The sequence below is a fragment of the Dromaius novaehollandiae genome, chromosome 2, assembly GCF_036370855.1.
Source record: "Dromaius novaehollandiae isolate bDroNov1 chromosome 2, bDroNov1.hap1, whole genome shotgun sequence".
Classification (NCBI taxonomy): Eukaryota; Metazoa; Chordata; class Aves; order Casuariiformes; family Dromaiidae; genus Dromaius; species Dromaius novaehollandiae.
In genome coordinates this window covers 40,105,113-40,129,193 of record NC_088099.1, presented here as the reverse complement: position 1 = coordinate 40,129,193, position 24,081 = coordinate 40,105,113, and the positions used below count along the sequence as shown (strand labels likewise).

General features: G+C 39.1%; 1 protein-coding gene across 2 annotated transcripts in view; it reads right to left on the bottom strand.

Annotated features, from left to right (window-relative positions):
• Positions 1-24,081, bottom strand: part of RAPGEF5 (Rap guanine nucleotide exchange factor 5) — a 171,009-nt gene that overhangs the window by 16,417 nt on the left and 130,511 nt on the right. For both annotated transcript variants that reach the window (XM_064506324.1, XM_064506325.1), the window contains exons 12-21: positions 21,904-21,982; positions 19,300-19,444; positions 17,338-17,435; positions 16,502-16,532; positions 15,518-15,596; positions 12,101-12,250; positions 9,344-9,441; positions 7,483-7,605; positions 6,091-6,269; positions 2,642-2,732 (exon numbers count right to left, since the gene is read on the bottom strand). In XM_064506324.1, coding sequence (XP_064362394.1) covers positions 2,642-2,732; positions 6,091-6,269; positions 7,483-7,605; positions 9,344-9,441; positions 12,101-12,250; positions 15,518-15,596; positions 16,502-16,532; positions 17,338-17,435; positions 19,300-19,444; positions 21,904-21,982 — 1,073 coding nt within the window. The remainder of the gene's footprint in view (positions 1-2,641; positions 2,733-6,090; positions 6,270-7,482; positions 7,606-9,343; positions 9,442-12,100; positions 12,251-15,517; positions 15,597-16,501; positions 16,533-17,337; positions 17,436-19,299; positions 19,445-21,903; positions 21,983-24,081) is intronic.

The window sequence follows — 24,081 nt, the reverse complement described above, 5'->3', positions numbered from 1 at the left end:
AGAAAAAAAAAAGAAAACAAGATTTAAAAAACTACAGGCAGAAAAATGCTGAGACTTTTTTTTTCCCATGAGACTGTCATGTGTGAAGTGCCTACTGGAAGTATCGACAGGCCGCTTTCTCAGGGAGTTAACCCCTCTCCTCAGTTCCCAAAGTCCTCATTAGAGATCATGTTCAGTGCAGCAATGCCAGTGCATTCAACTCTGCAGCCACCTCCTGGGATCCCATACGCTCACAATTCTTTTACAAAAACTGCCTGTTAGCAGCTGTTTTATTTCCTTCCCTAACTTCCAATTCTACCGCATTTATTTCAGTATCTTTGTTAGATTAGAAATAGTAACACAGGCTGAGGATTTAGATGTTGTAATCATATCCCAGATCAATCATTTCTTGTAATCACTCTTTCCCTAAACTGTGGGTTTTAGAAATCAACAGCTGCAATACTGTCATTGCTCTGTTTGATTCACCTCCTCCCAGCAGTGTACATGCTCGTGTCAGAGAAGAGAGAACTTCCCTTACAAAATGATCACTCTGTCTCCAGTATCTCATCCTAATCCCACAGGATGGTGCACAAAACACCTCCCAGGGGATCCCGGGCAAAAATCACCTTCCTCCTTCCCCAGTATGCTAACACTCCCTCTGCTCCACAGGCATCAACTCCCTTTTCTCTCAGATGCTTTACGGGATTCATCTCACTATACTCAGAGAAACTGCTCTTCACTTTGAATTTTCCTGTTGGTATTTCAGATTTCAAGAAGGGCATGTAGGCCTGAAAGCTTGTCTATTCTTTCTAATTATACTAGTTAGTCTAGTAAAAGATATTCCCTCTTACTACAAAGCCTGCCTCACTTATGTCCTTACACTATCACAGCCACAATGACACCACCAAGAGAAAGGATTCAGAAAATTAAGACTAAGTGGATGTGCTGCATGATCAAAATGTAAAAGTAACTGCATACAGAATTGCAATTGTACACTTTTAATATCTGCAATCAGGAAAAGTTAGGCTCATTAAAACACTGCATATTGTAGACAAAAGTAGAAGATGGGCTTGGGAGTATACTATTCATTTAAGAATTGAAGTGCATAGTTTAGTGCCTAAACGGTTCTTTAAATTTAGGTGACTTCATTTACATGTGTAAGTAATTATAATTAACTTATACATATTGCTCTACTTTCTAGAAGTCACATTACTAATGCAAATAATCCTCTGCTTTTGAAATTTCTAGTACAGTAAAGTTTTACAAATAAAGAAAAGTGCAAGTTTGACTTCATAAATACTTTACACACAGAAGCTTGACATATTTACGATAGTATGTATGCAGACACATTCCTTGTTCAGACAAATAATATATTCTGTTCTTCCCGAGAGAAATTCACCAGGGGTGCATGATCTTCTGAGAGCTCTCACCACGCAGGAGAGCTCTGCGCATTTCTGCGCGGGAGAGATCTATGCAATAGCCACCAGGGATCTTTGATAGAATACTTTGTTCCCTTCCACACCCCTACCAAAGCCTGAAGAAAAGGGATGGACGCAATCCGTAAGAGCAGGCAAGGGCAAATGGTCCCTAGTGGACAAGGCATTTCAGAAGCAAGAGAGACACTGGTTTCTGTATAGTTATTCTCAAGTATGTATTTTTTCTCTGAAGAGTTTTGATTTGCCTATTATTTAAAGATAGCTACTCCTTGCCTATCTGAGCCTCTATAAACTCCTTCCCACAGAAGTGGTTGATGCCCTTATCTCTCTGCCACTGACATATGCTGTGATATTTCCACATCCATGATTTCAACTAAGGGGATTCTGGACAGTGTTTTAAGTACCTTTGCAAGCCCCTGATGGCCATTTGTTTTTAGCTCTTTGTGCCATTTGTTTTCAGCTGTTTGTGCTCAAGAATATCTTTAACATTGGAGACCACAGCAGCTCTCTGTCACTGTGTGTTACAGAGTCAAATCTCTGGAGTACTGCCTGCTTGTAGTGTTGGGAACCAGTGCTGAAGGTCAAATTTCCTCCTCTATTACACTAAACCACTCCTTCTCTAACTTTTGGGTTATCAGCAAATATAATAAGCTTGGAAATATTACTATTCAATGATTTACTTTGATGGAAAAAACAGCAGTATAAACACGGATCCCAGAGGGGCCCTTCTCTTAATATCCCATGCTCTGTCCAGCAACTGGTTGCTTCTTTAGCAGTTCACCTCTATGCTCTGTTGTCCAGTATGTTCCTCATTCACAGCCCATTTCCTAACTTCATAGCACAAAATGAGCAGCTGCAAAGGAGTTGACCAAGGGGAATTAATGAGGCTTTATTTCCTATTTTGTATTTTTTTAATAAAATTATTCCATACTAAGGTAGGCTTCATTTGGAACTGCCCTTATAAGACCTTCTGTTCTGACACCTACTTAAAATGCTAGGATTATTTACTTTCTCTTTCTTTGTTCTTATTTAAACTTTCCACCAGAACACACTTAGTTTTATTTGAATTGTCGTGTATCTGAGGCTTCAGGTCACAGAAAAGCTTCTATGCTGATACCTGCTCTCCGTTTGGTTTCAGTGTGAAGAAAGAAAAGGTAATTTGCCAGTATGCAACCTATGTGAGAAATGGTTTTGACAAGTCTAAAAGATACAAAGATGCACCTTACCTCCCAGGTCTGAGACAGTCGGCTGACAGACGCAGTGTTGAGACCCATAACAATGGCAAAGAATGAATTCAGATTCCTTTGGGCTTTACAGCTGTGGAATGAAAATATGAATGCTGTATTCTGATATTTTATCCTCAAAATAAGAGATAGATGGAATGCACAGGTATCCTAGGTTACTGAGTCTCATTTTGACTCTCAGCACTAACCTGCAATCATCTTCCACATAATGAACTCATTAAATGTCCTATCTTGACCACCTGCAGTCTAGGTGATGGGGTCTCTAAGAAGTTTTTAGCAAATGTTCCACTGCCTCATCAACCTTGCTGTTGGCAGGCTATTTTTTTCTCTTGCTGTCAAAAGTAATTTTCCCTTTTCAATGTTCAAGTGACATACAGAATAATTCCTTGACCCTATTCTGTTGTATTATAAGTATTTTCATCTCCTCTTTCATCTTTTCTGTAAATTGTACATCATTGGTTCCTTCAATTTCTCTTTGTGGTCATGGGTCTCCTATCTACTTTTCTATATTGTTATTATCCTTTATTGAATTATTTGTAATTTATTTTAACTTTTCTCCCATGCATTTCCTTCTTATCAAGGAGAGGTAGTGAGACAGTGGGGAGGGAAGGAGAAGCATAATTACTGCTTTGCCCCTGTCTTCTTAGACCTTTCTCCTGTGCAAGTTTAAAACAAATATCAAATGTATTTATTTGCAACACAATCACACTTTGCCCACGTCCTTAATTTGTCATCTATTATCACCCCAGGATGTTTGTCACAATGCTGCTCTTTACAACCATGCATTTATTTCTTCAGCTCAGTATCAGCACTCCCTAGCTGAAATTACTTTGCATCTATCTAAATTAAATCTTATCCCACTGTTATTTGCACATGCCACTAGACTCCTTAGATCATTCTGTATTTTTTTCTACCCTCCAGTGCATCCGCAATTCCTCATCATTTTTATTGTCTGAAAATCTGATAAATTTACATAGCCCTATAAATTAGTTGTAGCTAGCACCGGTTCCAATACTGGTCCCTACGGAATTTGCTTGATACCTCTATTTGATATTTTAATATGTATGATCAGTCCTTGATTATTTCTAGACCATTCAGAAATTTGAAATCAGGAAACAGAGAGTCCTATTCAAACAAAAAGATCTCACTTGCTTATGCAGGTTCTCAAAGACCACTATAAACACATGTATGTGCGTGTGTGTGTGTGTGTGTGTGTGCATGTGTTAGAATCCCCTTTTAAGATAACTGTTAAGTATATGAGTGAATCTACTGTCTTTACTGGGATTAATCTTCAGGGAAAAGCATGTGCCAAGGACTCAGACTGGAAACTGTCCGGTACTTGTTACAAGTTTGTATAAGGCTTACATTCACTTCGGTGGCCCAGACCACTGTATACTCTTTTTAGATGGCATACATCTCACTTAACTTCAGCTGTCTTAAGTTAATCCTAACTCTGTGGCTCAGACTCCTTTCATCATCAGTCAAGCACCTTCTAAAGGCAATTTGTTCCAAAATAAGAAAGGTGTCTAACATAGCCTGGATAAACTGCCTATTGGAGGGGCCTATCTCTCGCAAAGAACTGTAGAGAGAACCTGGGCCACCAGCATAGACTACGTTTGCATTTTACAGTCAGCTACTGCTTGGAAAGGAACAAAAGAAAACTGTTTCCAGTTTTTACCTAAACTGGAATTTTATTGAGGAAGGATTCTGTTATGACCAATTTATTCTAAGCCCAATTTATTCTAAGCTTATGTTGACCTACTTCTATATCTCCTCAAGATGTTCATTTCTAACAGCATGCAAATTTGTTTTCTCTACCAAATTACTTGGTTTCTATTTTAGACTAACTCATCAATAGCAGTGTAGGAACCTGTTTCAAAAACCCCTTCTTTCCTTTAGGTATTGATATACATTTCTAAAGGCCTTCCATCTTCTTCAGATGTTCTTCCTTAATGGAGCATATGAACATTGAACACAAGATCTCAGACCTGGTCCTGCGTCAACAAGCTGAAGGTTGGAGACACAGACTCCTGGCTGAATCCGGGAGCACAGAAGAGGGAGCAGTCAGAGGGCTGCCTGGCTTGTGCCCGACGATGATAGTCCTGTGGTTAGCACACCATCCCTCTGCTCTAATTGTTCCTCTTGCTTTAACTGTCCCAGAATTGATGAGATAATGATAATGTCTTTTCTGCTTTTCTGATTAAAAGAGAACCTTGAGCAAACTACACATTGCCTATATGGGTATTTATTATTTCAGTATCTACACGCTAAAATGATGGTGCTGCTGTAATGTATAGAGAGATGTATCATTTACTGACAATTGTTTAGTTTCTGCAACTTCGACTATTCACTTAGCAGAAATGGAATTAACTTAGACAAGGCAACCTTTTATTCTGGAGACAAATATATCCCTATTCATGTGGGACAGATATAAAACTTTTTCTTGACTGCAAATTAATGCTACTGTGGTGCAAGGAAGCCACACAGAACCAACCAGTTCTGACATAATTGGACCAAACTTGGCCATTGATAAGGCTGAAAAGGAACATATTATTGGATTGCATACAACTTGCAGACCAAATCAAATCACATTTATGAGTTACACTAGATTAGATTAGAAGAATTCATTTCACCAAAAGCACTGCTTCAGCAGAGAACAGTCTTTTGTATATAACTGCCTTGCTTGAAACAAATTAAATCAACCCAGTCGATGAGGGGAACAAATTACACATTTTCCATGAACATGCATATTCAAATATTGCAGAAGATGAACAAGCAGAGAGAGAGGCGAGGAGAATGGTTGCATGTATTTAAATTGCTCCATTCCCTTGGTTACTAAAATAAGAGTGATCACAGAGAAAAGAACTCTCTGTGTATAGAATATATCTGTATTCTGGTCCAAGGCACAGAATAAATGCCAGCACTATTTAGTAACAGTGCAAGAATAGACTGACAAATCTAATTAATGCAGCAAATCAGAGTGTACTCCAGAGAGGGTTATATAGGACAATAGCTTACTGCAGCCAGCTTCCTCTCTAGAGGTAGGACTCTAAGTTTAAAATAGACTTTGGTGGTTTCCATGTAGTCTTTGGTAAGTGTGTTGAAACTCAAATGGTTTTGTAATGTGGTTCCTTGGGTTATCTCTGTTGAGAAAGAAGGGACCTCTGCAAAATCAAGGATTTTGCAGCTGATGCTGCAGATACATTGTCTTAGCTGTGGAATATTTGCGTAGCATATATTCCACCACAGCTAGTTCTGGCCAGTGTTTGCTGTTGTTATTTATGGGCTGTTTTATCTAGGCATGGTTACTATACTCGTACAAATACAGGATGACAACCAGTTTCCTTTCTTCACTCCTGCACCTACTTCCCCTTTCTCAGTAAATAAAGCATGTGCATTGAAGTATTTTTTCTGCAAACTTAATAACTTACTGGGCAGCAATCTTGATGAATTTTTTCACTAGCTGTACACGTTTGCACAGCTGGCTGCAGAGGAGGATCTCGGTGGCAACCCAAAGCTGGACTTCATTGCATCTTTGAAGCAGAAGACTGAGATTCTCAGTGTTTTCAGCATTGCCCTGTCTGCTGAAGGTGAAGTATATCAGCTCTTGCTGGAAGACAATAACAAAATTATTAGGGGTATAAAATCAATCTGAATGTAAATGAATTGCATATTATTTAAAAGTATATTTTTTGAAATAAGATTTGGTAACAAATGGCTATTTTTACTTGTCTGTGCGACAATCACAAATGATTCAGGGTCCAGGCTTGGCTTAAAAAAGTCTAGAGGCTTATTACATTTTGCAAATGGACTAGAAGTCCTGCAAGAAATGCTTTTCTTGTGAGATTTCCTGCAACTCCACTTCTGGTTTCAGCCAGATATAGGACATAAACAATCCGTCTCTTTCAGCGTTTCATCACTTCTGTTTCAGTATGAAAAAATTGCCCATATTGGAACATTCCAGAACTTGAAAAATTTCCATTTAAATTTGATTCTAAAAATAGCCAAGGTTTCAAGAACAGAGGTGTGGGTCTTAACTTCTGTGTAAAAAATCTCATCAGCTCTAGCTTTAAAGTGAAACTTGAATAAAAGAACCTGAAAGGAAAGATCAAGCAAAGCAGCTGCTGAGAGGCCAGGGAATTTCCTATCCATTTTCGCAGAAGGCCATCATGCTTTTCAGTTAATGATATTTTCAAGGGACATTTTGTGCTTTATCATCGCACTGTTAACTGGATCTTTTATTCAGTAGCTCACACCAAAACCTATTAAAGGTTGTCACTGAAACAACCCAATGGGCACTGAAGTGGGCCTTCACACCATTTTATAAAGCCTACTCAGTATTTTTATCTTACTGCAGCATAACCAAAAAAGTAATACAAACATCTAATTTGCTCAAATTGTAAATTCTGTTATGGTTAAAGTGATATCCAGACATTTATTTGCGGAGCCCTACATTTACTGAAATATTACCAAGTGCAAAGGATGACTTGTATATGCAACACATACACACAGATATTTTTAGAGAATAATCTTGCTCTTCTACTCTCAGAAGCAAATCTGAATAAAACCCACCAAGTATAGAGGGAACTTATCAGGTGCCCCAGCACAGGGAAGTTACAAACCTCTGATGAACTTCTCAGTATCAAAGATGGCAAAATAACTCCTGGACCCAAATCGCTAACACTGCTCCTGAGGGCTGCCATGACGGTGAACTGAGAACCACGTAATACAGATGCTCCAAGATACTGATGCAACACCAGGACATAAAAATGACACAACACTGCATGACTAGTATGCTTGGAAGCGGACTTGGCACTTCTTACCTCATGAATTGCATTGAAGAGACTCCAGTCAAAGTTTGTTAACTCCAAGGCAAGATCCCAGGTGTTGATTCCCAAAATTCTCACAGATCTCTGTTGCAATTCCTCGTTTTCAGCAAACGGACTCTAAATCAATAGCCAAGATGAAAAGCATCCTGAGCAAATGCCAAAAGCTTTGCAATGAAATAGCTACTAGACTGAGGTAAAAAGCAAGGCTGAGTAAGTAATCTTCTCTAAGTGCACTCTGAGGGTTTTTTTTCCCCACACTGATCAAAATCAATGTGTTATAGCCTATTTAATAAATAGCTTGAAACAGGAAAATAGGATCAATGATTTTATTGGATTAGGCTTTCTCCCTCTCTTTCTCTCTCTCTAAAGCTCGAGTATAAAACACCAACCAAACAGACAGCATAATGAAAATAAAACCCCTGGAATCACCAGAAAGCAAAGTTTGTATTTAAAGATAAAGGAAGCACTCTGCAAATACACCAGATTTCAAATAAATACAAACAACTTGCCACCAATCCACATACATTTACAAATACCGTAAAAACATCAATTTTATGATTGTCTTACTTTGAATGCAAATGCCAATAAATAGTAAAACACTGTGGGTCCTTATTCATAGAAGTTACTTAGCATATTAATGTGGAATCACAGGTACTGCTGGTGTTAAGGGTCATTTGATTTCCATTATTAACTCTGATTTTCAAAGGTTTGTATCTCTCTTGTTTTTAATCTCATCAGTCTGAAATTTGGCACATGAACAGTCTGCCAAAATGAAGGATTATTCTGATCAGTTAAGCCATTGCTTTGGTGCTACATTTTTTGACAGTTACAGCAAGTTTTGGAATTTTTATTATGTAACTAATGAAACTAGATTGGCTGTCACCTGTCTTCACTGGAAATCTTTCCTTAATATTAGCATTTTTAGAGGTGGCTGCAATGCTGCAGGTAATGGGGATGACAAATCATGATGATACCCACGCACTATAGTTCTTAAAGACACACTGATCCAACAAAATGTAAAAGGACATTTCTCATTGCCAGGATGAACGCGCAGATTCTAGTGCCACTGGCAACACACAAGGATCAGCTGCAATGCTGTCCATCCCTGCACTTACGCATATATGTATAATTAGCAGAAACGTGTTGAAAGACTAATTCTTTGAGGGCCTGATCGTTCCTGCTTCACTGAGGTTTTGGGAACTGGCATTGCGAACTCTCTCTACCCACCTGATGCCCCGAGGACCCTAGAGACTTCCCCTCTGCAGAGGGGAAAGCACAGGTCAGCTTTATGGGCTGAGACACCCTGGGGATACTTGGGCCTTTCTCTCCTGGCTTCTCCCCCTGGATTTCCTGGGACAGGGCATTTCCCACATATCCTGTGGTCATCCTGATGCTCAGTAATTTTGGCAGAGCTTGCTCTGTATGTATCTCTACATGCAATAATTCCATGGTGTTCGTACATTGTGTTCCACGATTACACACCAGTCACTTTAAGTGTTTTAAGTGTTACGGAGGCACAAGAAAAAGAGAGTCACATGTCCCTGAGGTAATCCCCAACCCATCCAGTCCTGCACAAGCACAAGTCAGCTTTTCTGGGCTGATGCAGATTGAAAGATTTAAGTCAAATAGAAGCTTTGGCTTCTTTGAAACTGATGAGCAAATTCCATTCCTGTTCAGCAAAATAGCTGCTGTTAACACAAGATTTTTTTTTCACGTAATAGCAGCTCAGTAAGTTTTATTAAGGAATGAAAAATAAATTCTGTATTGAAAAAGTCCCCTGAGAGGAATACTAAGTAAGTCCTTGATCAGGAGTCAGACAAACCAAAAATGGAAAGTATAAATAATACAGCCTTACCAAAGAATCAGTCAGATCTTTTCGGTAGACAAACATACGACTGGATGACTCAGAAGATTTTGAGATAGCCAGGTCATTTGGTTGTAGTTCATGTTTTTCTTTAAAAATAGAAAACAAAATGCAAAAGCTTCAGAAAAGTAATATAAGCTATATATATATGTATGTGAGAAAAACATCACAAACATATTTGTAAAGCCACATCAATTTCTTAAAATGAAACTACGCATTATACACAGTCCCTATTTATATACTGAGCATGGGATCATCATCTCCATGCTATTCAGACACAATAAAGGTGAGATGTTGCTGTGACTGGGCTAAAGCACAAAAATCTTCCAGAATCTGCTTTCAGCTTAGACTTTATATAGGATAGAACAGAAAGAAACTCTTAAATCATCTAGTCTAACCTCCTATGCATTACAGACCACGTCATTTCAACCCAATGCATATATAATAAATGAAATTACATTTGTTAAAGTGTCTCAGGCCTCAAGAGACTGAACTGTTGTATTTCCCAGGAATAGAACAGCAGGAGTAAAGATGTCACCAGCTGCCATGGCCAGTCAAAGAGATATTTAGAGGATCCCAAGCAGATGAAATTCACCCCATGGAGCAGAGGGAGAGGTGAAAAGTCATTGTACAACTGTATTTAGAGAAATTCATCCAGACCTATAGCAATTTATTTAGTAATCATTTGACTCTGAGTAAAAGAGCACGACACACCAATCAGGTATCAAAGAGGAAGGATTTTCTTTTCCACTAGTCAATCAGTGATCAGCACTAGGCAATCTTGGATACATCAGAGAAAGGTGTGAGAAAAAATGAACTAAAACCCAGAATACAGCTGAAAAACTGTGCTTCCAAAAGTGCTACAAGCATTCTGAAAGCTGTCTTTGACTTTTCATGGCCCATGAGGGGGGGGTAGGAACCAGCAGATTCTGAGAGCCAAACACCATTAGGAACTATCATTATCCTCTAGCTTTCCGCCTTAATCATGCGCACACTAAAAGCAGCACCTGATACACTTACATTAATGACAAGTATGTTTTTTCAAGGTAATTTTGAATAAAAAGCTTCCTTGTTCATTTAAGCAGTACATTAAAAACGAGATCTTTAAGGCTTGTACTATTGCCCTTCAGATGGAAGACAGAAGACACTTCTGAGTCATGCAAACAGCAAGCAATAAGGAAAAGAAAATGCATGGCAGGCCGGCGTTTATTGCACGTGGCACATGTCTGACAATGCTTAACAACAACGATACTGCAATTGTGGTATCTCCAATTAATTCATTTAATGTGACCAAATAACATTTTGGGGATTACAAATGGTTATGTACAAATGATAGTCCTATTGTGTTTGCATTTTAATTATTTTTTTTCTAATTGAACAGCCAAGTGGCAACGGTATCTGTTCCGGGGCTTTCTCAGGAACCAATATGGTTTGGAGATGTGTGCTTCATTATTTATGAATTGTTGGTTTTCTTTAGCTAAGTAGGCAGCTTGCATTAGTTTTACTGCTATCAGAGCAAAGCTTGCCCTGCTCTTCAACAGCAGCACAAGACCTGAAAAACAGTAGCAGCACAGTGATTCTGCAGTGCTGCAAAATGCCCTGCAGGTGGGTTTGGGCACAGGCAAGGGTAAGACAAGTATGCCTGCAAATGATGTAGATGAGCTGGCCAAGACACCTACAGGGAACGCTACCATGTGGCTGCTCCACGCCCAGGCTCGGGATTGCCAGGGCACAATGCCATCTCCTTGCCACCCACATCAGTTCCCCGCAGAAAAAACGGCTATCTAACTGAGCTTGGCATGGGGGATAAAAATGTGACCTTCCACTTCTGAATCAAATAAATAAACAAAACAACCCAGCATTTGTCTATATTTCATTTAATCAGACTGACAAAGAAGAAAGAATGAGTGTGTTGTCTTTAAGGGTCCATCCTTTGTCCCAGTGGGTCTACACCAGCTCACATCAGCTGAGAATATGGCCCAACTAGTCTAAAGTCTTGGCCCTTTTATGTGGATCCAACTTTTCATTTCTGTGTACCTAGTTAAATTCCTTGCTTTATATCACTAAGAGCAAAAAGATGCTACAAGCAGCAAAACAGCTTCCCAAGGATCTTGAGACCTGACAGACACCAAATAAAACATTTGGGGCTTGACAGGTCACTAGTATCAGCCCATGATCAGTTTGATCTTCCTTTAAAGAAAGAACAAGCCTTTCCTGCTAAATGAGAAATGCTAAAATAAAAGGTAAAAAATGTCAGTTGTAAGCCAGATTCATATAAACAAAAATGCTGCTTAGACTTTCTCACCATCTCAACTGGGCAAATATTTCTCTCCTTCCTTTCCACTAGAGAATATTCATTACCCAGGCTGTAAACAAGGGAACAACTACACACATAGTACTCGCTGTTCCCTTTTTTATTTTTAAAGCAAACCATGCTTCATCACCTCCAAATTAATTTAAATGTGAGAGTGGGTGGTTTATCTGTGAAAGAAGAAATCTTGTAACATACTGCTGAAGACAGAGTCCTTTACACTCCCTTTCCAGTGAGGAAATGCTGTATCCGTTGGTACCCAAGAATTAGCTGTTGCCATGGAAACGACTCTCTGGGAAGCAGCTCCTTATTGTTCCCGTGGCCATCCAGCTGTGGGCCCGAACAGGAACAGCTGCATCCTTGCTCCGGAAAATGTCAGCCCTCCCTTACCTGATGCAGTAAAAGATAAGCAATCAGATGAAGGAAAAGTTATTTACCGCCAGAGAAGGTGACTATAACCAGCGCCAACTCCTCCTCCGTGTACTGGATCTTTTCTGCTACGATCTTCAGTATCTCCTGAGCTGAAGTGGATACTTGAGCTTTTACACTGACATAGGAGTGCTCTGTTATATACACACGGCAGAAAACTGCATAAAGGAAGGAAGACATGTTCAGCAACAGTCAGAGACATGTACAAATTGAAGACAGGAGAATTTCACAAACCCAATCATGGCAAAGCCCTGGCTGCCCAACTAATGTCGGCAGCAGGAGCGGCTGCTGCTGCACGCTGACCTCCAGGGACATGATACTCTAAGCACAAACATCATTATTCTCCCCTTCCCACCTCCTGTCCCTGGGAAATGACAGGGGCAAACAGAGACCCCACAGCTGCGTTTCAGCGAGATCTAGGTAGAGTTCCTACTGCGAGGATTTCTCGCAAACCAACTTTCTCTTCTAACTTCTTTGCAAACTCAGCTGTAGTCATCTTTTGTCCCTTTTAGGTTCAGATAAATCACCGTTCTTTCAATACATTTCCTATCCTCTGCAGAAATTATTTTGCACTCCACTGCCACCCACTTCTCAAGAAGACCCTAGCCTTCTGCAACCACTCCATCCAGCTTATCTGTCTAGGCATCTGAACTACATGCATTGCCAGGGTATTTTAGTACAAACAGAGGCTGCCCGAAGAGCAGCAAAACTACTTCAAACAGCTTTCCCTGAATCCCTTGCAGCACATATAAAAGGGACTGGCTTAGAGAAACTCCCTGGGCTCATAATTTCCCCTGAAGTCAATGAGTTGGTTAGGCTCTGAGAGCTCTCGGAGCGAGATTTCACATCAATAATGCTGCGGTCAGCTCAGTACTTTGTTTCAGCTACAAAGGTGATGTACGCTCCCTCAGCTTTCCAGAACTTTAGGTCTGTGATTTTTGCTGAGTTTGCAGTAGTCAGTTACTTGAAATACAGCTGTTACACTTAAAAGGGAAGAAACAGAGCAGCAGACTGGCATAAGTATTTAAAAAATGACAACATCTGCTAATGAGAATCATTGCCACAACTCTTGATTTCATACTCACTTAAGTGCTTAATTAAACTTTCCATTTTCCTCTACTTTAGTAATTTTTATTGCAGACAGGCTGCTACAGTGATAGTATAAGACAATCCTTTTCCCCCCAGACATGTGTTTTTTTTTTTTTTTCATTTTTATTGACAGATGCATGTAGCAATAGCTTTGGGCTTGTCCCACCAATCTTCACAGCTTCAGGCACTTTCATTATCTGAGACCATGCTAGAAGACATCGGTAAGAACTCAACCTTAGTGAACATCTTTTTCTGCATTCTAATAAAGAAAAATTAAGATGAGGAGGGTGAAGGAACTTAATGTTTAACCTTGGGAAAGCAAAGTCATTTGATAATTTTTTCTCAACCTGTCTCTGCTGACAGACAGTAAATCAGATGCTCATCCTACGGAAGAAACTCCCTTTAGAATGGGTGTAACTCATGAAAAGATAAATACATCAAATTATGCCCTAAATTACTGGGTAGATAAAATAAATAAAAAATGGACAAGAATATTTGGCCTCCATATGCAGAGCGCAACACAACTTGCCTACAGGGAATTTGTCAGAAATCTCCTCCTCTCTGTCATTTGGGAGGGGAAGATGACAGCAATATATTACTTTATAATTGGGTTAACGACATATCTTTTGTTTAACATCGAACTAAACCAACTTAGAGGTCAGGTACTCAAGAACAATCATCACACTGCTTCCTGAAAGCCTGTTCCCCCACGCACCTTTTAAATGTTGTATCTGTGGTATCTATTGGCATGGGCCATGACATCACTTCCAGGAGCCAGTGCTGCTCCTCCGCGAGACACAGGAGGGAACATGCAGCTGGAGGAAGGGGACATGGGCAGGGCTGGCCCTAGGTCACCCTGGTCACGCTTACATTGGTAGATAAAATAGGTCAGGTCTGTTCTCTGGCCCTGAGGGCAAGCAGCACAGATAAGCAGCTTGGATAAACTCATCCTTCACAAACACCGTCAACTGGCAGCACTCCACAGCCCGTGATGTTTCCCTCAACTGTGCCCAGGCAATGTGTGGCTAGTTTGCACAGGTCAAAACCAGGCAGAGGAATGCCTGAAGAATTAAGCCATATGGACAATATGTGCCATTGCTCGAACCTCTGTCCTGGCCCTGCTTAGTTTGTCACTACAGCCCCTGAGAGCCCTGAAGCCCCCCAGCTCCTAAAGGGCCATGGCACCAGGGTGGATGCCCACCCCAGCAACTGTCTCTCCTATCCCTAACCCCACTTCTGAACCTTCATTCCCTCAGTTCCAGGGTCTTCCATGGCTCTCACTCTTAGAGCAATTTAAACCAACAAGGGCTGCCCTTGCTGGGCCTGGCCCGTGCCTTTTATCATGGCCATGCCGCCTGTTCCCTCCTCCCTTGTGCCTGTACACTTCCGTCTCCATTCCCCCATGAGCTGTTTCAGACTTTTTAAGAGGAAAAATGAGTGTTGGGTGTTCTCATCTGGAAATGATGTTTCTGGAAGCAGGCTTGTGAACCTAAAGCTCAAATAAACTTGAATTTCAGATGTGGAAAAATGCTATCTATCAGCAGTATATATTGTGGGGAAAGACTTGGCATTAAAGGAGCACAGTTGTTACTTTTTTCACAAATGAGCATTAACAACATCCTGACCTGAACTGGACTTCTGTTCCCAGTGAGAAATAAAGATATACTGTCAGAGGGGGAAGATTTCCAGGCAGGAGGTCTTTCTGACTGTTCTCTGCTTATGCACATGATGTTATTCTCCTCTCTGCCTCCTTTCTCTTACAGGTCTCACAGGCATTATGGGAGGCTGACAGCTTCACTTTATTATTGCATTACTAGCAGTGAAGGGAAATTGTATTTTGAAATGGCTGACATTAAACTGCAGTGGCACCTTGCATTCCACGTGGAAATGTTTTTGAGGAGAGAAGGAACGAACACAGGTTCGCAGAGTTAGTGGATCCTGACCCATTTAACGTGACAGGCTTATTCACCTTTCGCAACCAAGATCTAGGTCAACAGACTGAGACCATGAAATAGAGCGGGAAATAAAGGCAAGGCAATAGGCTGCCAGCACTTCTGAGAGTCACACAGCTTTATTACAGGAGTTGGAGGAATGGGATGAGGGGAAAAGCCCTTGAGGTATAATTTCACTTCTGAACCCCTGGAAAGTAGGGGGCAGAAAGGTAACACTACACAGTCAAATCTTTCTTCTTTTGAGGCTGTAGGGTCCCGTTCAGAAGAGCACTTCTGTTTAAAAAATATGTACCTTAAGGGCAACTCTTCTTTAAAAAATAATTTTGCATTTACATTTAAAGGCATTGCACTAAATCTCTCCTCCAATCCTTAAATCATACTTACTTTCTTCTGTTTCATTCATGGTTCCTCTGTGCTGCAGCCAGTTCTCTTTTAGACTGAATTGGTGGAAAAAGGTTTTATTCTAGGGGGCAGAAAGGAAACAACAGTGACTCTCTGCATTCCTGCCCTTTACAAGGCAGTAATTCATAGCATGCAGCATTCAGCACATAAGTATGGCCAAAAAGGTTTTTGTATAGGAAATCCACCCATCCATTCTTGGATAAGCGAACTGGGAGTTGCCTTACTAAATAATGGCAAAGGTGGGGATTTTTGAGGAAGTGAGACATGCCTAGGCTAAGCAGTCTGCACGTTTCAGGGTTCTCCATAATCATGTGCCTAGCTCATTTCTTACATACGGTCCTAAATAGCAACTATCAATTGGCCTATTTAGCAGTTTTACAACAATCTCATGTTCTGCCTTCTTTTCCACAGTAACGCTTTAAAGCTTATTACACACTTCAGCATCAGTCCACTAAATTTCATGAGCACAGCGATCCACTTCCATGCAGTTTGTATGCCAGCACTCTCCATTTGCATCTTTTCCCTCTGGTTAAATAGACACAAATTCATATCTGTCTCTTGCTTTCTCTGTCCCTGTCACAACAAATCCCCCTTTATCTATTTGACATTTGTAGTCAATGTCTGTGCTTGAATCGGTTTGCCCAAGTTTGATACATCTATCAAGTCAAGCAAGGACATGCTCCTAGGCGCCTATTGAATTCTGACATCTCAAAACGTGTTGTTAAAATGCTAATATTGTCACAGCCACTTTAGCTTAGTTCATGCAACTGATATCCAGGCTGAGCTGGCAGAAAAAAATTCTTTAAGCAATATTGCCAGTCTAGTCTCACTGATACATTCTGTCATGTTTTTGGTCATCAGTCACTTTTAATTGAGAAGCTAAGAAAAGAGGGGAGAGCAAGTAGGGACGGGGAAGTGAGATTATTAATTAGCAAGCACTCAACATAACAATCAGGTAGGTGTTACCTTTCGGTGAGGTGAATATTCATCTACAGTGCTGAAACAAAATGCAAAAATCCAAATTATTCTTTCCATCTAGAGACTAGGAAAAAGAAGTTGCAGCTATCAAGAAGTTTGCAACATTAGAGTTTTTAACATTAAATGGGCACCAGAGAATGATGGAAGAGCTCCTTCCAGGAAAGCTAAGGGAGTCTGGCTCAACCAGAAAAGTCTTCTGCCAGTTGCATCATCAGTGGAGGAAAAGGAAATGTTACCAGTCTGCCAGCTCCCAGAGCACTGTTAACAGCTTGAGCCTCAGGGAGAGGCACAGGTCTCTGTCAGTGTCACAGCTCCAAATCCCAAATGACCAAACCACACAAAAATTCTTTTTGTTGGAAAAATGTGCCAAGGAAGTATATGTGTTAAAAATACCATAATTAGTAGCAAAATGATAACCCTGACACATCCATTGCAAAAGAGATTTGCTTCTCAGTACTGCAGATTATACAGAGAGAGATGGGTAGAGAGAAAGAGATGGGTAGAGAGAGAGAGTACGTAGCATTTGAAGTCACAGACTGTGAGTTCTGAGTCAAATTTTGCTAGCTTTTTCACAGAGATATTGCTCTACTTGCAAGTCAGCCTAACCAAAATCAATTGGAGTGATTGCAGAACAAGGTGATATCCCACAAACACCAGAGAAGATGGAATAATCTAGCTTTACTTTAAAGATGACTTGTAAAAATGAATACAGTACCTGCATTATTCACTTCTCTATCTTTACTGAATTATATCAAGATGCCACTAAGAATAAATAACACTCTAAAACAGAGGGAGGCTTGACCACAAATATAATCAATACTTACTGACGACGATGCATTCCAAGTATCTTTTGAAATTCTTTCAGCTCCTTCTCAAGAATGGGATATTCATACACGTCATCTAACACATTCCTGTATATTGTCTACAAAATAAAACAGTATCTGCAAACATCTGATAACTCAAAACAAACATCACATCAGCAGTCTAAATCAAATCAGGTTCTAGCCTATTAAAACAAATTCCATCATTATTTTTGCACTAGACCCATAAATAGAGAATGTTCCTGTTTAAATTTCCACACTACTCAATGTTCAGCTTGTCTTTGAAGAAACACTCTTTGCATCATCACCAAGTGAGAGGGCAAAGTGTTGACACCCATTAGTCTACAAACAGGAATATTTAAAGTGGTACTTGTGGCTGTTATATCAAACCTGGTTTACACTGGAAGGATACCTTCTCAAGCATGAGAACATATCACACCATCATCATTTACCCAAGATGGTAACAACAGGTTAATTTGATTTAGACTATCAAAATGAAGAATTTTTTCCTTTACTTTGTGCATTTGCATGCATTTCAAATTGAGCCAATGTCCCTCACAAGCAAAAAACAAGATACTCTGACTTTTAAATCAATAAACAAATAAACCTTTCCTTTTCTTTTCGGGGGAGGCATTTTCTGAGTATCATCAATTAGGAACCTCAGCTCACTGTAAATGACAGCATCTCAGATAAAAGGTAAATAAACTGCACTGACTTTCATGACTGAAACCAAGGCAAATGTTTTCTCTACACCTTTTCAGAATCTGCGCATAGATCCTTCTCTTTCCCTTCCAAGTAGATGAGGATCATATGTATGAGCTGAGTCATCAGGTTTGCTTTCGCCAATTAATACTCTCACACTTATACTTTTCAAGAACAAAGGATTCTGGATTACAACCTTACATATTATTTTCTGCACATACAGCTACAATCATCATCAACATTACCGCTGTTTAATATTGCACAGCAACATCATGCACAATTTTGTATGTGCAAGAACAGCATACAATCGCCCACCTTCACAGGCAGAAAGACAGGCCCTGCAACAAGATACCTGCAATACAGTAAAACTTAACTCTTGGCAGGAATGATGCCCACTTCCTAGCATGGCACTACACATTTAGTAACCAACAGCAAAAATCCTAAGGCCTCTACTTCCATATGCAACATGCCCTCCTCCAAAAACAAAACAGAAGCTCAGGACTTTCAATTTTAGTTCAGCATTTCTTCACTCTGCCACGAGCGAATGGCTGAAGAAAACAACAAGGCCCTCAAGATCTCCAACTGAAGAAGAAGAGTCAGTCTTTAGGAAAGGAGGAAGATTTTGCATATTCTCCCAGAATACTTGCATCTTTCAACCAGCAGAAAGAAAAAACAGCCAGATGGATCTTGGCCCAATGATGACTTTGTTATTTTGCAAATTTACAAGCCAATTAAAAAAGCAACTGGAACTCATTCAGGAAGATCATCAGGTCCATGCTTAGAAGAACAGACTTTTATTTACTAGAAGTACATAAAGCTGCCCAGTTCTCCATGCACACCTGACAATCACTGCAGAGTAGTGTTTTGTGTTTCAGGCAAAGTAGTGTAAAGCAGCTACAAGGACCATGAAACTCTCATTTTGTCCATGTTCCTCTGGATACTGACTGTAGTCTCTGTCCTGGCAGAGAAGACCCATGTTTCTAAGGACTCTCTCCATCTGTGTAGTTTTATTTCTACCTGCCTATATTTTTCCCATTTTCAAGACAACATGTAGTTTTCTAAATTTCACATTTGAATGTAATGTTTTTACTGAATGTATTCACGTAACAGATTGTGTGTGCAAACTGACTGTCTTTAAGGTGTTAAGGGAGGACTGACATAAATCACTTTACATTAAAGATTCCAAAGAGAAAATGTTGGGGCTTTCTAGACACAATGTTCTATCTGAGCAATGCTGAAATGCATCAGGAAGGTTTACGATACCTTTAAAAACTGCTTTAAATGTTCATCTTCATGTAACCAGTCTTTGTAGAGAGAAGTCCACTGAGACACCAAATGCAAGACTTTTCGTTTCCTACAGGATACATCAGAGTCCTCTTCTTTACCTCGCTGGTTCTTAGCACAATAGGTACAGTAGGTTAAGGAACAAATGCTATCCTGTCACTGAAATATACAGATTAAGTGATGGAAAAGACTCTTTAACCATTTTTTGCCCTGCTAATAGAGGATTGCTTCACTACACTGCTCTGTTCTAAATGTTTTATCCTGTCTGGAGCTTTAGGAGATTCATCAACTTTTTGGAATGAAATGCTCAGTAACAGAAATATGAGTTCATTCTCTGTGCCAACAGGATTTTTTCCTTTATAAATTAAAGAGACAAGTCTATAAAAGGAAAACCAATCTAAAAGGAATTATACAATGTTGAGTCATATCTTTTTTGTAAAATGGGAATGAACCTTTGTCCTACGTGCAGATGCAGGCGTGAATGTCTGTAGGAAGGAGGACAATGCATCATTAACAATAAAAAAAAAATGAATAGAGGAAGTCAGTTTCTCTTTCCCTGCACAAATTATGTTATCAGCAGAAATAACACTATTAAAAAAAGGTAAAAGAATCTATTTCCACCATCATTCTCTATTCACAAAGCAGAAACACCAAATGACAAAAGATTCCCAATTTATACATTGCTCTTGTCCCTTCCCTGGTGATGATGTTTCAGAAAAGAAAAAAGGAAAAACAAGTTTGTTTTACAGGTACAAGTTCATTCAAACAATAGTCCATCGTTTATGGAAGTAATTGGCAATACATGAAAAATCTTCTTTTTCCAAATGAGTTAGTGTTAGGTACTATTCCTCAGGATAAAAGGAACAGAAATTGTACAATACTTATCCCCCATTTTTCTCTTCACACATTTTTAAATGTATTACACAAATACAGGTATTCTAATAATTAATATTTGGTGTGGATAGGTTCTAACCTGATATTAAGAGTTATTTTATAAATGTTATCACAAATATATAGCTTTATATATACACAGTATATACACACACAAATATCTTTATAGCTTTAAATGAAAACAACATTCATAAGATCTGCTTTGTTACTATGAATTGGGCATCTGTTTTAATACACCTTTCAAAAATTCTTGTGAAGTAAGCATGCACATACACAAACATATGTATTTATGAAAACAGAAATAAAATTTCCCACTAATGCACATGACAATATTTGAGAATGGAAAAAAGGGGATTTAATCCATCACAATATTATGTATTTTCTACAAAAGTTTCTTACTTGAATAAAGATGTCAATTTCTATTTAAGAATGAAGAGGAAACAACATTAACAGATGATACACAGGTTTATTATGAGGTTGCATGGAGGCAAGATAAATATACTAATTTGATATACTCATTCAGTAAGAACTTCTAAAAAGGGAGGCAAACTACTGAACTCAACCAGTCCCTTTTACCTCTTACATTTTTCCATTATAATAATTGTCTTCAGACATGTGATCACATAATATCCCTCATATAATATACTGGGATGTCTAATGTTTTGAAATTATGGATACAGATTTATTCAGAGACAGATTTGATTTTGCACATTCAGCTTCAGAGCAGGAATTTTCTGATTATTGATTCAGCAGCCATGCAAACTCCACATGTATAATGCTATTTTTATAGGAGAACATATACACATATTTATGGGCATGTGCAGATTAGAGGAACTCATATACAAATTCAGATTTCATGTTTCCAACGTGAATCTTTTCCTCTACAATCCACTTAAGTCAAGATAACAATATAACTGGAACTTTTGGAAGGTTTTTTTTGGAATCAAAATCCAAGTATGATAAAACTTTATGAAAACTGGACCTCCAGTCAGAAGAGAAGAGACCTTGAAAGATCAGCTATTCCATCTCCCTATGTAAGAGATGATCAACTATACTTAAGTTATTTTTGGAATATATTTTATCATCTCTCCTTAAAAATCTCTAATATCATGTTCTACCATGTTTCAAAGTCTACTCCACTGTTTCACTTCTCTTAATGTAAAAAAATGTCCTAGTATCTAACTTGAAACTTTTTTATAGCAATTTAATCTCAGAGCCTCTTCTCCTATCTGCCCCCAATATGGGAACAGATTCTTCCCTTCCTTTTCAGGTACCTGAAGACTGTTCCATTTAAGGTTTCCCCCTTTTCAGCAAAAAAAATCCTAATTCTTCCAATTTGTCTTTGTAGATCATATTTTCTAGAATGCTGATCATTCCCATTGCACTTTCCTGATTTTTTTTCCAATTCATTTACACATTTCTGGGGGTTCGATGCCAAAAACCACAGAGGTGGTCCATTTTCTAGGCATACCATAATGACCATTAGACAAGAGCTCTCTTTTCTCACCATTTTCACATGCAACCTCAAAACAGTCACATGCGGTTTATATTTCAATAATAACAATATGCAAAAAGCAAAACTAATCCTCCCAGACATGCAACTTACTACTTTTCATATAATAAAGCTTAAAAATATATGGATCTAGGTGTAATTGTGTGACACCTGTGTATGCACCAGTTAATAAAGGATATTGCCTCAGAAGTGCCTGGCACAAGTCATCAGTCGTCATGAAGACTGTGTATGTGAGAAGAAAGTCATCCAGGAGAGTTTCTGCAGAGGAAGACAAAAAATCCCAGGGTACAATATATTAATGAGATAAGAACAAGAGTATCTATTCTTGTTAGTTTGCATGGCAGGAATAGAAACTCTAGAAAAAAATATCAGAATTCAAGTCATTGTAATACATTATTGATTTGGAGACTAAGCTTGTAACAGTTCACAATATGTTGTCACTGAGGAGATCAGACCCTTATTAAACAAACATATCCTCAATGCTCGAAGAAAATACAAGTGGGAATGTATGCAAAACAAGCCACAGTTCAGGAATTAATAAGTAAGAGTCCTTATCATAAACACTACCATCCCCACTGGCTCTGCTACACAGTCCCAGCAAAGCAACCTTTCCACCAGCTTCAGTAAATTGTTCTGTAAATGCAAACGCAATGTTTTTAGAGAGATTATTTGAGATGCAAGAATAATAGAGGGGTAAATCTTTAAGCTGATCTGTGTTGTAGGCATCACGATAAGTGTTAAGAAGTTTTCTCTAAGCTTTATTTAATTGCATTACCAAGTTTTTTCTCCTGTCATTCCTCCATCTTTTTTTTGTCAGTGTTATAACAATGGGATGAAGACACCTGCTGATACAACATTTCTACCTACTGCAATTCAAACAGAAATGTACTGTCAATTCTGACTTCAATATAACTTTCTCATTGCTCATTCCCATCTCATATTACTTTCTGGATTTTTCCAAACCTTTAGAGCATGCAATAGTCATATGAAGGGAGACCAAAAGAACTGGGTTTGTTCAGCTCTAAGATGATGCCTGGTGGGGGGATCTTATTGTGGTCTTCAGGTACCTAACGGCAGGGTAAAGGTAAGACTCCGCCAGACTCTTCCTGGAGGCGTGCAGCAAAATGACAAGGGGCAACGATCACAGACTGCAGCAAGGGAAAATTTGTCTGGATAAAACGGTAAAAATTTTCCTGTGCAGATGGCCAACCACTGGAACAGGCTGCTCAGACAGACTGCAGAATCTCCAACATCAGATACATTCAGAGTTTGCCTGGACCAGGCCCTGAGCAACCTGATCTTACCGGACCTGCCTGGAGCAGTGGTTGGACCAAGCGGCCTCCAGAGGTCCCTTCCAACCTAAGCTATCTTCTAATTCTAAACCGAACAACAAATTTGCTTGCAATTTTAGTAAATTACTCATACATGCGATGCGCGATCTAGGTTTGCATTTGCTACCCAAACAACACAATCTTTATCTTTTTGCAAACAGACAGGAGAATTTTGTATCTGTCTTTTTAACCTCAGAATAAAAATGTCTGTTTTTTCTTCTGCAAAATGATGAAATTTTCTCAGATATTGAATAGTTCCCATGTAACATATTGCTTTGAATTCTAGCAAATATACTGTATTCCCTTTAACAAGAAAACAGCTTTGCACCAGCTGTTTTACCAGGTGAGAAAAAGAATATGGACAGAGCCTGAAGGTTAGCAGAAGTACTTCTGTCATATTGTAGAGCAAAAAGTACTTTAGCCGTTTCTTCCTCAGCTGTGATTTACAACTGTAAAGACTGAATCATACCTCACATAAGTAAGATAAGGCTGAGCCTTGACTTCCATACTCTGATCATCTCACTATTTGTGCGTGATCTTCCCAATCAAATTGGTGCTGGTGTGTGTGCATGCAACCGACAGCATCCCATTAGCTTCTGGCTGCAATTTCACAATAACTAGGCCAATTCCAGTTAAAGCTGCCTTGGACCACACCAGTAAGTTACTGACATCATAGTCGCAGTGCAGGATGACGAGAAGAATTCTTCCATATATCATTCAAAGCCAGATATCATACGGATATCGCATGGATGGATAGCTAATGATATTCCATCCTATCAGCATGGGATCCAACATACCTCCATTGTCTTAAAAATATACATCATCATCATCATCATAATTTTAGCTAGATCAATGCATTCAGCAGAGCTGGTCTCCAGAAAGACTCCTGATCTGAAGATGCATAGCTAAAACCTTGCACTCAGAAATAAAACCATAGAATTCTCTCTATTTCATCAACATTATTTAAAACTGTGGAAGGTATTATCTCTGTATAAAAAGAATATATTGTCTCAGTAAGTGAAAGAC